The 14,758-nt window shown below is 34.7% G+C and overlaps 1 protein-coding gene across 3 annotated transcripts in view; it reads left to right on the forward strand.

Moving 5' to 3' along the window:
- LOC122145317 (LIM domain containing preferred translocation partner in lipoma) overlaps positions 1-14,758 on the forward strand; it is an 81,182-nt gene that overhangs the window by 50,209 nt on the left and 16,215 nt on the right. For all 3 annotated transcript variants that reach the window (XM_042758261.1, XM_042758259.1, XM_042758260.1), the window contains one exon: positions 6,397-6,608. In XM_042758261.1, coding sequence (XP_042614195.1) covers positions 6,416-6,608 — 193 coding nt within the window. In that variant the 5' untranslated portion in view covers positions 6,397-6,415. The remainder of the gene's footprint in view (positions 1-6,396; positions 6,609-14,758) is intronic.

Raw genomic sequence — 14,758 nt, forward strand, 5'->3', positions numbered from 1 at the left:
ATGAGCAGATCTAATAGGCAAATGCACTGTAGGCCGAGGTTTCCAGTACATGAAAATCAGCTGGGATAACAGCGACTACAACTGATGGATAACCGTTGAGCTTCATTAATAGCAAAAGCCTGCCCAACAGGTCCAGTCTCAATGTTTTATCTTGTTCCTAAACTGTTTCCTGTCACAGTTCCATCTTTGATGTTGGAGATTAGAGGACCAGACAGCAATGCTGTTGGATATCTTATAAAGCGGGGCTTTAGATAAGGAGTAATTGAGCATAAACAAAATCTTCTATGTGTTCGGCTTTTGATAATACTGTACCTGTGGTATCAACAGTGACAAAACTATGGTGATGACAAAAACAATCCCAGTTGACTGAACTTGGTGGCTCCAATGAGAAAGTTCTTCTGTGTTATAAGTCATTTGTGTTCTCTCTCACTTTTGTCTCTGCGGGATTTACTGAAGGGATAAAGGTCGGGTAAACTTGATGAAATATTAATAACTTTCTCTGCAACCAGTGTTGGCTTCTGTCAGTGTTCGGGAAAATCACCACAACATGCTGCTGGTGAGATGCTGCAAAAAACACAATAAAAGCTGATGTTAAGGACTCTCTTCATGTTGTTCCCGGATGGATATTGTATTTAAAGGGGCGATTTTTGCAATTAAAAGTTATTTGTATAGGTGAAATATGAAATATGATTGAAACTGCAAAATGTACCCAAATGAGATTAAGACTCAAGGCAATTCATAAAAAGCTGTTTTGATCTACATGGAGTGGGTCGCCCTTTCTTAAGTGCCGCCATGTTGGAATCATATGAAAAGGAACAAATAAATAAAGAGCTTTAATGTGAAACAGCAGATATGTAATACACTTCATTCATCCAGGCCAGTAGGTGTCAGTATTAAATTCAAAACGACTGGTACTATTCGAACAGTTAAACTCGAACAAAATCTGAGTGTAGCTGTGTGTTTGTGTTTTAGTTGTTTGGTAAAATGAAAAATGGCATTTGAATATGTAAAAAAGCTCTGGCTGAGATGACTGTGGATTGAGTGAAGCTCTGTGGAAGCTGGACTTGCACTCCTGCTCTGACTGTGCAGACCGGTTTAAATTCTGCCATCCACTCTCAATATTAAACTTTCAGCACTTGGAAGTGCTCCAAAGGGGCAGTTTGCTTTTATTAATATGTCAACACATGGCAACCTAGTGGTACTCTCAAATATTTACCCCACACGCTCACAAAACATTTTCAGATCCGTAATGCCCACTTGAACTCTTAACAAGGCCATGTTTCCAAACAGAGCGGTGTAGGGATGAGGCGATCCCTCGTCTGTGTAATGTTGCATTAGCCTGCTCAACCGTTCAACCAGCTGTGGAAAGCAGAGAGAGCTGAGTGGGCTCGGCCGGGGTCCTGAGCACAGATGGGGACCTTTAAATTTTAAAGCTGTTATTCATGTTGCTGAGCTCTCTGCGTATTGTGTCACGGTGCATATAAGTGCTAATTCAGCCCTGCATCTCGGTTCTACTTTCCCCTTACCATCCCTGCTGTATTCACTCAATCCACAGAGAGAAGAAACACAAGCAGCCCTTCCCTGACCTCAGATGGCTTCTGCTGTGAGATCGTTTGTGGTTTGATATAATGAAAATCGGCCAGATTCAAACTCTTCATCCAACTCAAAGTCCATTCTGAACTTTCTCCATCTCTGTGAAGTTTTTTTTGTTTCTTTTTTCTTTTCTGTTGAAGCTTTTTTTTTTTTTCATTTGATTTGTTTTGTTACTAAAATTTGAGATGTATGCTTAAAGGAGGAAAAAATATTTAAAGATGTATTGTTAAAACAAGGCTAATTAATTTGGGCTAATAAAGAGCTTTGCTTTAAAAGTATTTTTTTTACTGGAAAAAAAACTAAAATATTGATTAACAATTTATTATTATTTATTATAAAGTGTATTTTTTGTTGTATTTATTTTTATTTTATTTTTTGCAGTACAAGTGTGTGTGTTAGAGTCCTCATTCCATCATCTGTCTTTTTGAGATACAAAAAGTGTGTGTGTGACTTTTTTCTAATGTCAGAGTGCAGTATTGGTATCTTGTTTATTCTCAAGTGTCTACGGCGTTGTTTACGTGTCACTTGAACCTTCAGATCAGGGCTGGCTCTCGGTGTCTGTTGCAACACCATGACCTGCCATGTCATTGCTTGACAACACAGCAAAGGCTGACAAATTGTCACAGGACATTAAGATGGCTTCCATGGAAATAACAGCACAGGAGATGGAGAAGAGATAAAATGAGATTTTGTGTTCTACCTGAAATGTCATCCTGTGTGCCCTCCATGTTCTGATCAGCCTTAGAAAAGCCCTTTCATATCACATTGTTTTCATATTCCTTTCACACTAATACGCTCACACACATGCTCACAGGCCTGTTGAGTATTTGTAAGTGTCACTGTGAAGTCTGGCAGTGGGAAGGTGGCAGTAACTCAAGCTCATGTCTACAAACACATGGTCTAAGCTGTTTGAGTAGTCAGCGATCGAATGCTTTGATTCTCCAGTGTCTCCCTTTGGACAGCTGACCACTTCAACAATAAATTGAACTTTTACTTAGAAAAAAGCACAGTGACAGTAATGGTATTAATAGTAATTATGTTACTAAGGTTCTAAAACATTCATATATTCACATATCGTAAAAGAAATTCTGAAGTTTGTGTGTAAGAAGTACAGAATTTAACTTTTTTTGAATTTCTGATCATTTCATTTGTAAAAAAATTAAAAATTAGGAAAAAAAAAATACACAACCTTTCAAATATTGGGATCTATATAAGTCTACATACTCAGCAATGCTGCATTTATTTGATGAAAAAATAGTGTAAAAACAGTAATATTGTGTAATGTTTATTACAGTTTTAAATAACTTTTATATTTTAACATATTTCAAAGTTTAATTTATACTTCTGCCAAAGCTGAATTCTCAGCCATTAAAAAAAAAAGCATATATTATAATCTGATACATTTTTAATTCAAGATTCTTTGATTAATAAAAAGTTTAAAAGAATAGCATTTATTTAAACCATAAAACATTTTTAAAGGATTCTTTGATGAATGATTAATATCACTTTTGTCAATTTAATGCATGCTTTCTGAATAAAAGTATAATTAACTTTAAAAAAAAAAACTTTACCTTTAAACTGTATTTTTTTAATGTTTAAAATAGAAAAAATTTCACTATTGTATAAAATTTTTGGATTCCATTGTATATCAAAAAAATAAATAAAACAATTCCATTGTTCTTTTGGTAGAAATTACACTTTGAATAAATCTCTAACAAATCAAAAAAAAAAAAAATATTTAAGGATTACAATTAGTTCTAGAAATGAATTTTATTTGGCTCCTCTTGCTTTTACAAAACAAGCTGGAAAGGAAGGTCCCTTTGTACTGACATCCTGTGTCTCCATCGGACTAAAGTCTCTTTGATCCACGCTCATCCCCCTGCTCACTGTTTTCTTTCTCACTGAAGAGGTCGGGGTTGAGGTTAAGCTGTGCTTTATTCTTTTCACACACACTCTCCAGGCATTATAATAGAGTCTGCAACAGAGGTCAGGAAATAAAACACACCTTGATCATTTGCGAAGAAACATGCTGTAGAGATTCCTGTAGCCCATAGCATCTGCTGTGAAACCATCTTTTTCCAGAAAGTTCCAGGTGTGTTAGAACCGTTACTGTGTGTCCTTGCGCTGTTCCCTTTTATGGCCTTTGATAGGTGTGTATGAGCAGAATGATGGGAAATCGAGAGCTGTGACACAGAAGGATCAATGGGGAAGCTCGGTAAAGAGGTTCTGCCGTGTGGTGCGGCTAGACGATATTAGAAACACAATTGTGCGTGGGCTATTTTGGCTAGTCTCTGGAGGGAAAAATGTAAAGCCTACATCAGTCAGATGCAGCAAAACAGCGTACACAGCTACAAAAAGCAACAATGGCACCCACAAAAAAGACCAGTGGCAGAAAAAATAAAAAGATGTGTTGTTGAAAATATTTCAAATAATGTTTCATTCGATTTCAGTACAGTTGCGATGGTGAAACAACAGCTATTAGAGAGTTCTTCCAGTGAGGCGTTCTTTCTTCTTTGTCTTTGTCTTTGTCTTTATTTCTGGGTTATCTATTTAAAACAAGTTCTATGGTTGCACCATGATTTAGTGTGCAATTGGTCATTGATGATATTGATAGATTTGTATAACAGGGTGCTTAAATAATATACCATGTTAATTTTAGTTAACATATTATTCATGTTAATATGCCATGTACTATTTTTAGTATCAATGATATACTCATTGATATATATATATATATATATATATATATATATATATTTTTTTTTTTTTTTTTTTTTTTTCATTTTAATTGTTGGTAAAGTTTAGTCATTTTGTTTTGTGTTAGTCAATTTTAGTATTATATATATATAGTGTTTTATTATTTTTTTTTTGTAATATATTTATTTTATTTCAGTTAGGGTTTATTTTACTTCAAGTAACAATTTTTTTAATGGTTTTATTTATATTTTAAGTTTTAGTGTCAGTTCGACTTTTTGAGCTTGACATATTGATGAGGGCCAGTAATGTTACAGTTTTTAAGCCATGAAGGTTATTCAGCAGTGAGTTTTGTTTTTGGATATTTTGTACTACCCTGACATTTTGGACTTTTTTGTTAATCTATTTCTTCTAAACAAATGCTTTATTTTATTTATTGCACCCTGAGGGGTTATTCGTAATGAGGATTTTGTTACGGTCCATCAGGCCAGCCAGTTGCGACTCGATATACCGTATACCATATATATCATGTTCATAAGAACACTTCAGTTAACCTCAACCCTCTAGTTATCTCATTACGCCATACTCTGCAGAGAGTTTCACATTACAGGCTAACATCAAACTTTTTTGAACTACCAGAGCTATTTTAATCCCTGCATGGCACAGGTTCAGTCATTTGCACCTCAACACCTGTATCAAATCCCACTGCATTTTCAACAAATATAGCAAATGATTTTATTTATTGGACTATTTATTATCGCCACTCACTTGCAGCTCATAACAGGCCATGTAAAACCTATTTACTCTGAAAAATTCTTTGAATCAGTCCGCTTTAGAGTAATCTCCTTCATTTGTAAGTAATAATCCAAATAATAATAATCCAAATAATCCAAGTAGGGAAGTGTTGAGTTGGTGCAATTTTTAGAGTCAAAATAGACAGCAGCAGCCCTGCAGCTAAATTCCCCAAGCAGGTAAACAACACCGGTTATGTAAATATGTCTGTCTCAGAGACAAGCTGAACATAAATAAGAGTAAATAAGTTATTTTAATAAGTTGACTAGAGCAGTGGCACAGCAGTTAGCACACACATGCTACTGAAGTTGTCAATAAATGCATTAGAAGTCATCAATATTGTCAGGGTGTTAATGTTGCTGTTACTACAGCTTTCACCATGTCAGTGAAAGTTGAACTGCTGTTATGTTCTCTGGCAGCTTTCTAGCTTCAACACAACTAGTACATCCCCGGTTCTTCATTGCTTAAAGTATTATGGTTTCATTTAAATTGATACACGGATAACAACTGGTGGTTATTTGCTTCTAATTATAGAAAGGTGAGTGGCGTATGTGAAGTAAGGGATTAAATCAAATTACAGTATCTTATTTGACACCTTGGCATGTCCCAGAGAACTCGAGGAATGATTAGCACCATATTTGGTCTTGAGACTGTATGTTTGAAAATATACTGTACACTCTTAAAATGATAGTTCACCCATATCAAGCCAAACCCATATAACGTTGTTTCTTCTAGGAAACTACTTCAAGGGATTAAATATTAGCTTTTAAACTTTTACATTTGCTTGAAGTTCAACTGTCAACTGTTAAACTGAGACTTAATAACTTTCCTTGTTGATATACTGTATGAACAAATAGTTTCTTTGAGTTGGATCATTCATAAATTGTAGCATGTAGTATGGGCCAATTGAACTTCACTTGTCATGACAAAATTTGCACTTTTATTGGATGAACTTACCATAAAATTATGCAATAATCAGATATGTTGATACTCTGAACTTGTTCTGGTTCTTTTATTCCTGGTGTTTGAAATGCACAGTTTCCTTTGCAAAGTCCCCAGCTAAGAACAAAGAGCGGGAGAAGCCACCACTGCACAGTGCTCTGGGGATGGGAATTGGGTCCCTGGTGAAAATAACCACAATAGCTAATCCACCCATATCTATGTTATGCATAAAAACAACTCAATTTTTATGGAAGGAATGTATCACTAGGATTCAGACGGCGCTACAATTCCTCACACATTGTGGGCATTCTGGGTGCTTTGGGACCTGTACATCTCAGTGCAATATAATAATGTGGTCTTGTTGTTGTTTTTTAGATTTCTTGACTCCAGAAAGATGTGGGGTGACCATAATGATGGTGACCAGCAAGGTCATGTGAGTGCACGAATGGAGACCAGCTTACCCATGGGTACCACCAGTATTTCTGTATCACAGCAACAGGCTCCTAAGAAGTTTGCTCCTGTTGTGGCTCCCAAGCCCAAGTTCAACCCCTATAAACAACCCGGAGATGCAACACATGAGGGAGCTGGTAAGACTTAAAGCCTTGGCTTTTTAATTATTAGCATTTATACAGATTTGCATATGACCGTGGTCAGAACACATGCATGGGTTTGCAAAATATGTTTTTCCACATGAGGATCAGAACTGGGAAATGATGCTCACCTTGGAGTCAAAATTCAGAGAAACGGTGAAGCAAATTGAATTGCACAGACTAAAATGTGGCTTTTACCCATAGACTGTATAAAAACATTGACGTAATGTCCGTGACGTCACCTGTAGTTTTCTGAAGAGCGTTTTTGAAGCTCAAAGTGGGCGGAGCAGGCCGTTGCCATCTTGGCAGCCCGTCACTGCATGTCACTCCTAGATAATCGAAAATAGGCGTCACTCAAGTGGCCACGCCCTTAATTATGCAGAACTTTAAGGCTTAATATAGTTTAAACGGATGAGTTATAAAAAAAAGAAATCAACCGCCTCACAGTTGTCATGAAGGGCAAAATTAGATATATAGACCAAAATCACTTTATGAATCAGGCTGTAAACATGTTTTTTTCTGCTGTAAAGTTGGGCATTTTAACATGGGGAGGTCTATGGGACTGACTCCCTTTTACAGCCAGCCTCTAGCTGCCAGTTGACGAATTACAGTTTAAGTCACTTTTGTGTTGGCTTCACGAGAGAGAGCGGGAGGTTGCCGCTTGCTTTAACCTGAAAACTCAAAGTTGCAAAACTAGCTTGAAATAGGGATTTTACTGGACCACGACTGCAGGAAACAAGGACTCTTGGTCTGCCTTGCAACATACTAAAAAGTCTCGTCTGGCTCTTTGAAGCTGTTGTCTTGCCAATGACATTTTATTTTGGAGGACAGGTGACCATCTGACCATCGCCATTTATATCCTGGGTCTATCTTAGCACTTTAAAAAAGACACCTGGAAACACACACACACACACACACACACACACACACACTTGCGCATTTAAATCATATTGTTGGCTTTGTGGTATTTCTACTTTAACTTTCAGGACAGTGTATTATCCCCCAATATAACTGACATGTGTTTGCCAGTGCTACAAAACAACAAAATATATAGACTAGTAGTCATACCTCTACTCCTAAAAGATATGAACTTAATCCAAGTTCATAAATCAAATGATCCAGATCACAAAACCGGTCCAAATATAGTGGAATATAGCGACCGTTCATTTTTAAAGAAATATAGCACAAGCTGTCAAAAGGGCATCCAATTGCGTTTTTTTCATTTGATCCACAAATGGATAAAGAAAATCATTGTTCTGCTTAATATCGTTATGGAAACCATGCTACATTTTTCTTTGATGATTAGTTCAAAAGAACAGCATTTATGTGAAATTGATTTTTTTTTGTAACATTGTAAAAGCCTTTACTGTTACTTTACAGTAATGCATATCCTTTGTATTTCAGCTTTTTTATTAATTTACAGCAAAAATAACTATTGTGAAAATTTTACTTAACATGGCAAATGTAAATATTAAAAACAAACAAACATGATTTTACAATGGAACCAAATGATGGTATGTCATGTTTGGAGGATAGGATCATATGGAAGCTGTTTTGAATATGTGAAGATGCATTAAAAAGACAATAATAGAAATTCAGCTTTATTAAAACCTAAATATAAGAGTTTTGTCAAAAACGATTTTGATGTTTTCTATCAGTAGTTTGTTATATAAGGTTTAAAAAGTTGCAGAAAGCTGGGACAAATAAACCCAACAAGCCGTGAAGCTCATATTTACAAGAATACTTGCAGAGTCGAATGAGTTATTGATTACTGATTACAGACTCATGGCCCTTGGTCATTACAGAAATATGGGTGAAACCACATAGATGCCCAAAAGTGTGATTTCTTTGCAGTGTCTACCCAGACAGGCATTATTATGCTCTCTGGACATCAACCAAGTCCTAGCTAACGGCATGGCCTTCGGCAATTTTTTTTTTTTTTTTTTTTTTTTTTTTTTATATATATAAAGAGTATTATTGGGAATTTGTTTCTGCAGTAAAAGTACTCTTTTCTTGCATTAATTGGCTGATAGTGGCTCTGTCAGATAGGGGTTTCCATGGTTACAGCGTGGGCTTTCTGGACCCTAAAAAGCTTTCTGATTAGAAATTAAAATAAAACCTAATCTCAATATTGAATATTAAATAAATTAATTCAATCTATAAATAAACATTTCACAGAAAAAAAAAAAAAGAAAGAAAGCTAGAGGTCCTTGGGGGCTTATTTTATGCTGTAACCCTGCTGATCTTTGATGGTGTGAGAGCAACAGAGACCTGCCATTGTTTCACACGTCTGTCCCAGTCAACAAGGCAGCTCTGAGCAAGAGAGAGATATCTGAGCTCATTTTATCCCATATTAGTTTTACCGTACTGGAGTGATCGAAGAGAAATGCAATCAACCAATGTGCACATTTGTGGTTTTGTGGGTTTGCTGTAAACATCAAGCCTCTTGACATTATAATGTCATAAATATAAATTTGAACACATTGTACCTGAATAAAAACCAAATGCATTTTTATTCAGATTTTATTCAGTTCTGTTCTGTATGATTTCTAAAAACTGATTTGAACCTCCGGAGCTGATTGAAACTATTTGCAGCCGCAGAGCAAGTGTCTCTCTCACACACAAAAGTCCCTAGCAGACCACCTGTTTTACAGTAAATGATGGAGAAAGACCCACATGGCACAGTTAACAAAAGTAAACTCATTTGCATTCTTTGTGGTGTCAGTTTTAAAGATTATATATGTTCACCATAAGTGCAAAAAACAGTCATTCATAGAAGTAGGAATGACTGCAGTTTAGAAGCAAAAACATTTTTACATATGTGAGAATATGTCCATATAGTGCTGGGGGAAGTTTAAATATTTAGAATTTTGCAACTTTCAGATATCATTTCATTATTTCAACCTTTTGTTTAGTAAGGAGGACCATTCACTGTGGCTTCCCTGATAGCCCACGTACATCACGGAGACCTCTGCAAGAGTGTGCTCATCTGCAATACGTCTATAGGATGTTTCTTATCAGATGTCAAATAGACATTTAGAAAATGTCTTTAAGATGTTTATGATTTAGAATGTATGGAAAACGGACATCTTTAAAATGTCTGTCAGATGTTTGTACACAGCAGATGCTTTCCAGATGAAGCGATCTTTAACAGGCATCTTGCAGAAGTACGTGTGCTATCTGGGTTTTGATGTAGTTAAAGAATTACAGAATCTGTCCTTTTACTAATAATATGAAACAATAATTAATGAGTTACATTGTAGGTAAGATTTCATTCCAGAACACCACATTTCATCCTAATTTATTTCATGACATTCTTTTAATTCTGCACTGATCTTTTCTTTCTTTCTTTTTTTTTTTTTTCTTTTTCTAAAAACTTTTATTAATCTTACAGTTGCACAGAGCTCAGAGAGCACAGAGGAAGAGTTTGTGCACACACTTGTGTCACGCTAGAAGGGCTCCCATGGGCATTGCGGTTCACACTTCTGCAAAATTTAAGGTGTCTCTGTCTAAACAAGGTGCTTGAAAAACAGTATCAGCCCCTATATTATCCAATATTTGCCACAGGAAGTGGATGCGTTGCGTAATATCTCGTTTATGCTTCTGTGTATTACCGGCATCTTGCAGCTGCTTAAGACAATGTGAAGTCGAGGCTAAGCGACATAAAAAAAAAAACAGGATGAAATATAGACATGGCTGAATAAGACTGACAGTGACAAACATGTTTGTTTGTATTCTATTTGGTAATAATTCAGGATAGGGTTTAGTTTGAACAACAGACAGCTGGAATGTTCGTTTAATGTTAGATAGCCAATACCTTTTGACACTGAGTATGTATTTACTAGATGGTTATTTTGGAGTGGCTTGTTGTATGTTACATTCTGTTCAAGGACCTGTTTCAAAGCTGATGGCATTATTTATTCAGTGGCAAATGCAGCCTTAAACCTGAATAAAACTGTTTCTTCAGACACTTTGACTGTTGCAAGTAAAAAAAAAAAAATACAGATTTATTCATTCAGTTTTGCCATTCAGTATTGACTACATGCTGTTAAAGAATGGTCAGATGGTGCACATTTTTGAAGTCTGCCTGTTATCGCTGTTCAGCGCCGTCTGTTGTATTCAGTTCATCATGACTTCATGTCTGACTAACCTCTTGACTTATTCTGAGCTTCTGTCTGGAACATTTCTAATTGAAGGTTGAAAGGCAGATACAGAACGTAAAAGCTGATTTAGGTCCTGTATCTGCCCGTGCGCTATTGTGTGAGAAAATGTGCCGGAAGATAGGGTGAGTTGAGGCCTTGAATCGAGGGCAGTTCATTAGGCCTCTATTACAGCGGATAAGCCCAATTCCTTGGCAAGCTAATTGGCTTTTTATTAATGGAGATAAGTGAACGTGTCAATTATCTGAGCAAGGGTACTTTATATTAAGTAAAGAGCATCATAGGAGATAAAACAAACAGTAATAGGGAATCATTGTAAAGGTGTCTCGTCAAAGTGAGGGTTTGTACAGGGCTAATGAGTTTTTTTAATGCTGATGTTCACATTAAACTAATCTGATGGGAAATGTGGAAAAACCTGATTGTATGCGAGTGTGTGTGTATGTGTGTGAGTGTAGAGCTAGGCAAACTCTTTGGATTTACCTGGATCTCTGTATGAATTTGTCATAAAATGTTATAAAATCTTTTAAAAAGTCACAAAAATAAACAAATAATATGCTGGTTTAATTAATAATTCATAAATTAATTAATTAATAAAACAGGCATTGTTGTTTGTATAGATTTTCATCATCACAAAATTTTATACCAATTATAAATTCCCTTTTCAAAAATCATGAAATATTACCTGTATATAAATAATAAATAGTTTGTTTCTTTGGAGTTGTGGCCTAATGGTCATTGTCCCAAACACATTAAGCTGTGGAGTTCATGTGGGAGATGCAGATTTCAAAGGTTCCAAAACAATCCTGTCTACTCTATATTTTCGCTATCAAAATGTGTAAAAAAAATAAATTAAATAAATTAAAAAAAAAAAAAAAAAAAAATTATATATATATATATATATATTATATATATATATATATATATATATATATATATATATATATATATATATATATAATATATATATATATATATTATCTTTTATGTCTCTTTAATGTCCCTATTTTTATCAGCAGGCTTCTATTAGCAAATACCATTATCTATAGCCAGTATTAAATTTGTTTTCTACATTACCAGGGCATCCTATGACATGACAATCCTCAAAATGGCCTGTTATGTATAAAGTATGAGTTTAGAGTCAGCTCAGCGCTCAACTGTTAAACACCTGCATGTCTAATTCACAGTGGATAGTCAGTAAAAACAGGAACTTGTTCACTCGGTTGTTCAAGAAAGCAAAAACCAAACGAAAGAATGAAGGGCATATAAACACCTGCTTTACATAGTTTCCAGACCGTGCTGCTTTTTAGTGAAAAAAGTTTGTGTACTGTATTTCATCTGTATTGAAATTAAAAGAACAAATGCAGTGTTACTTGACAGACAGTCTGAAAACAGTGACCCCTGCATCTTATTTACCCATTTTGGGGGGAACCATTGGTCCTCCACCAGATTGATACAGTACACACTTGCACAAGCTCACTTAACTCCAGCACACACACACATGTATCTACAGGAATTTCTGTGCAAGGAAGACCACTGCAAATAATATCTGTGCAACTCATAGAAAAGGTATATCAGCTTTCTTTTCTCAGATGCTGTTTTTAGCAATACTTAGGACCACCTGACAGGGTGAATGCCAATGACAGGGTTCAGTTTGCGTGTCCCCTTCCTACTACCACCGCTTGGGTGGTTGGACAACCATAGAAATAGCTATGAAATTAGGCATTTTTTTTGTTATAAAAGCAGAGTATTCAAATTAAAATTTTCCACATTTGTATCTCCACCAATTATGTCTGTTATTTAATTCTTTTTCCCCCATTTCTATTAGCCAGTCTACAACTTTGCCATAACCGTCACAGGTTCCTCTTGAACTCTTTGGGTCAAATCTGTTGTCGTGTAAAGTGTGGTCCAACTAAATCTGTCAAAATTTATAACATAAGACTCTTAAAGTGCTAGACATGGGTCCGTAATATAGAACTTTAGGGTTGCGGTGGGCTGCAGTCATCAGCACATGCCTCAGAGTCTGACATTTACTGTGACCCGCTGTGCCGGCTGTTTTTTACATTGCACTAAGTGGCTGCTCAAGTGTACACAGTCAGTTCTTGGTGAGGTGAACCTATTACAGATGTAGTATTTTAAAGGGAAAATTTAACCAAAAATTAAACTTTTGCCATCATTTAGTCACCCTCACGTTGTTCCAAACCTGTATGACAGTGAACGTAAATTAAGTGTTTATTTATTTATATTTTGTAATTTTTTTTAATTAGAGCTTTTGTGACCATTGGATTATATTTTTATGGACAAAACCAAACAAACAACCACAACAAATTCTCAAAATAATGTTTCTAAAAATGTTGCATTTTTGGGTGAACTATTCCTTTAAGATTTATTTATTTATTTATTTATTTTAATCTATAGAATCCATAATTTAGTTTAGAAAGCAGTACTGATTTGTGTTATCTATTGTATAAGACCCAAGCACGATAATCTGGTCTTCAAAAATTACTTTTTATTATCTGTTTTTCGGGACGTATATGTTTAATACAAATGGAAAACATTGTTTAGCAGAGAGGGTACTTGTGGATGAGTACATAAGATGATAAAGAAATTTATGTAATGCCTTCCGAGCTTGTGCAATTATTCTTATATCAGTAAAAAAAAAAAAAAAAAAAAAAAAATATATATATATATATATATATATATATATATATATATATATATATATATATATATTATATATATATATATATATGCTGTTGAAAGGTCCAGGAAAATGCTAAGTAAAATAGTAGTTTTTAATTAAATATAGATGGTTTGTGTTTGTGCCCCCCCCCACCCCCTTTTATACTAAAGCTAAAAAGGAGTTCTCCATATAGAAATCCCATGGAGCTTTAGGTTAGATTGTAGTAGGCCTGTAATCCAAAAACTCATTTTGAGAAGTGTAATCAAAAACAACATCACTGCTGTTTTATCTCTTGCAATTTAATTGTCTCTTTTGATATAAGAGGATTAAACTACCAAATATTGGGTTGGCCACTTGGAAACTTTACATACAATAACATTTGCGTGATAAACAATTTAGTATAAAAGTTGTAAAAATTAGTCAGGGTATTATCAGAGTGTTCTGAATGTGCATCTCTTTGACATGGTCCCAAATGTTTGAAACACAATTACCTGAAGAAGAAAAAACATAGAGTAAAAATCTGTTTATTTACTTGACAGCACATCACTATAACCTTATTTATTTTCATTGGTTTGGACTAAGGATGCATCAATATTAAAATATTAGTCAATATGATAAGCTGTTATGGTCGAAAACCAATAAATTGATGATATTAGAATTCTATAATTGTATTAAATTCTAGAATTATATTATTTAGTAAATTAAATTAAATGTGTAATATAAAATAATCGTTTAAAATAATAACTTAAATATACGTGAATCTGGGTGCCACTATACATACAATATTAAAAAATAGATATAAGTAGGTATGCATAAAACCACAGTGCTCCACATATTCTGTGATTATGGTTACTGACAATAAACATGATCACATTAACATACACAATTTTCTATTCGGTGACCCACAGTTAATTCAACAATTTTTGGTGTGGAATGTTTATGAGACATGATTTGTTAGTCTTAAAGAATTCAACCATTAGGCTAATAATATTTTATGATTCTTGGAGAAGGACTTGTAGCTATAATGGAATTTTACACATATAAATTAAATGTCAGTTGTACTTTTTTTAAATGCAATTATATTATAATATTAAATGGCTACTTTATATATACATGCTCTAGATTGTATTATTTTATATGGTTGAACAGTATTGGCAGAATACTGGCATCTTTGCTTGTTATCAAAGGATAATGGGAGATTATAGCTGTTTACATTAATGTTTACTTTTTATATCAAACTGTGGATCTGATATAAAATTGCGGATTAGAATAAATGCATATGAGGGACTGCACTTACTAGCAAAAAC

This window comes from Cyprinus carpio, chromosome A6, assembly GCF_018340385.1.
Source record: "Cyprinus carpio isolate SPL01 chromosome A6, ASM1834038v1, whole genome shotgun sequence".
NCBI lineage: Eukaryota > Metazoa > Chordata > Actinopteri > Cypriniformes > Cyprinidae > Cyprinus > Cyprinus carpio.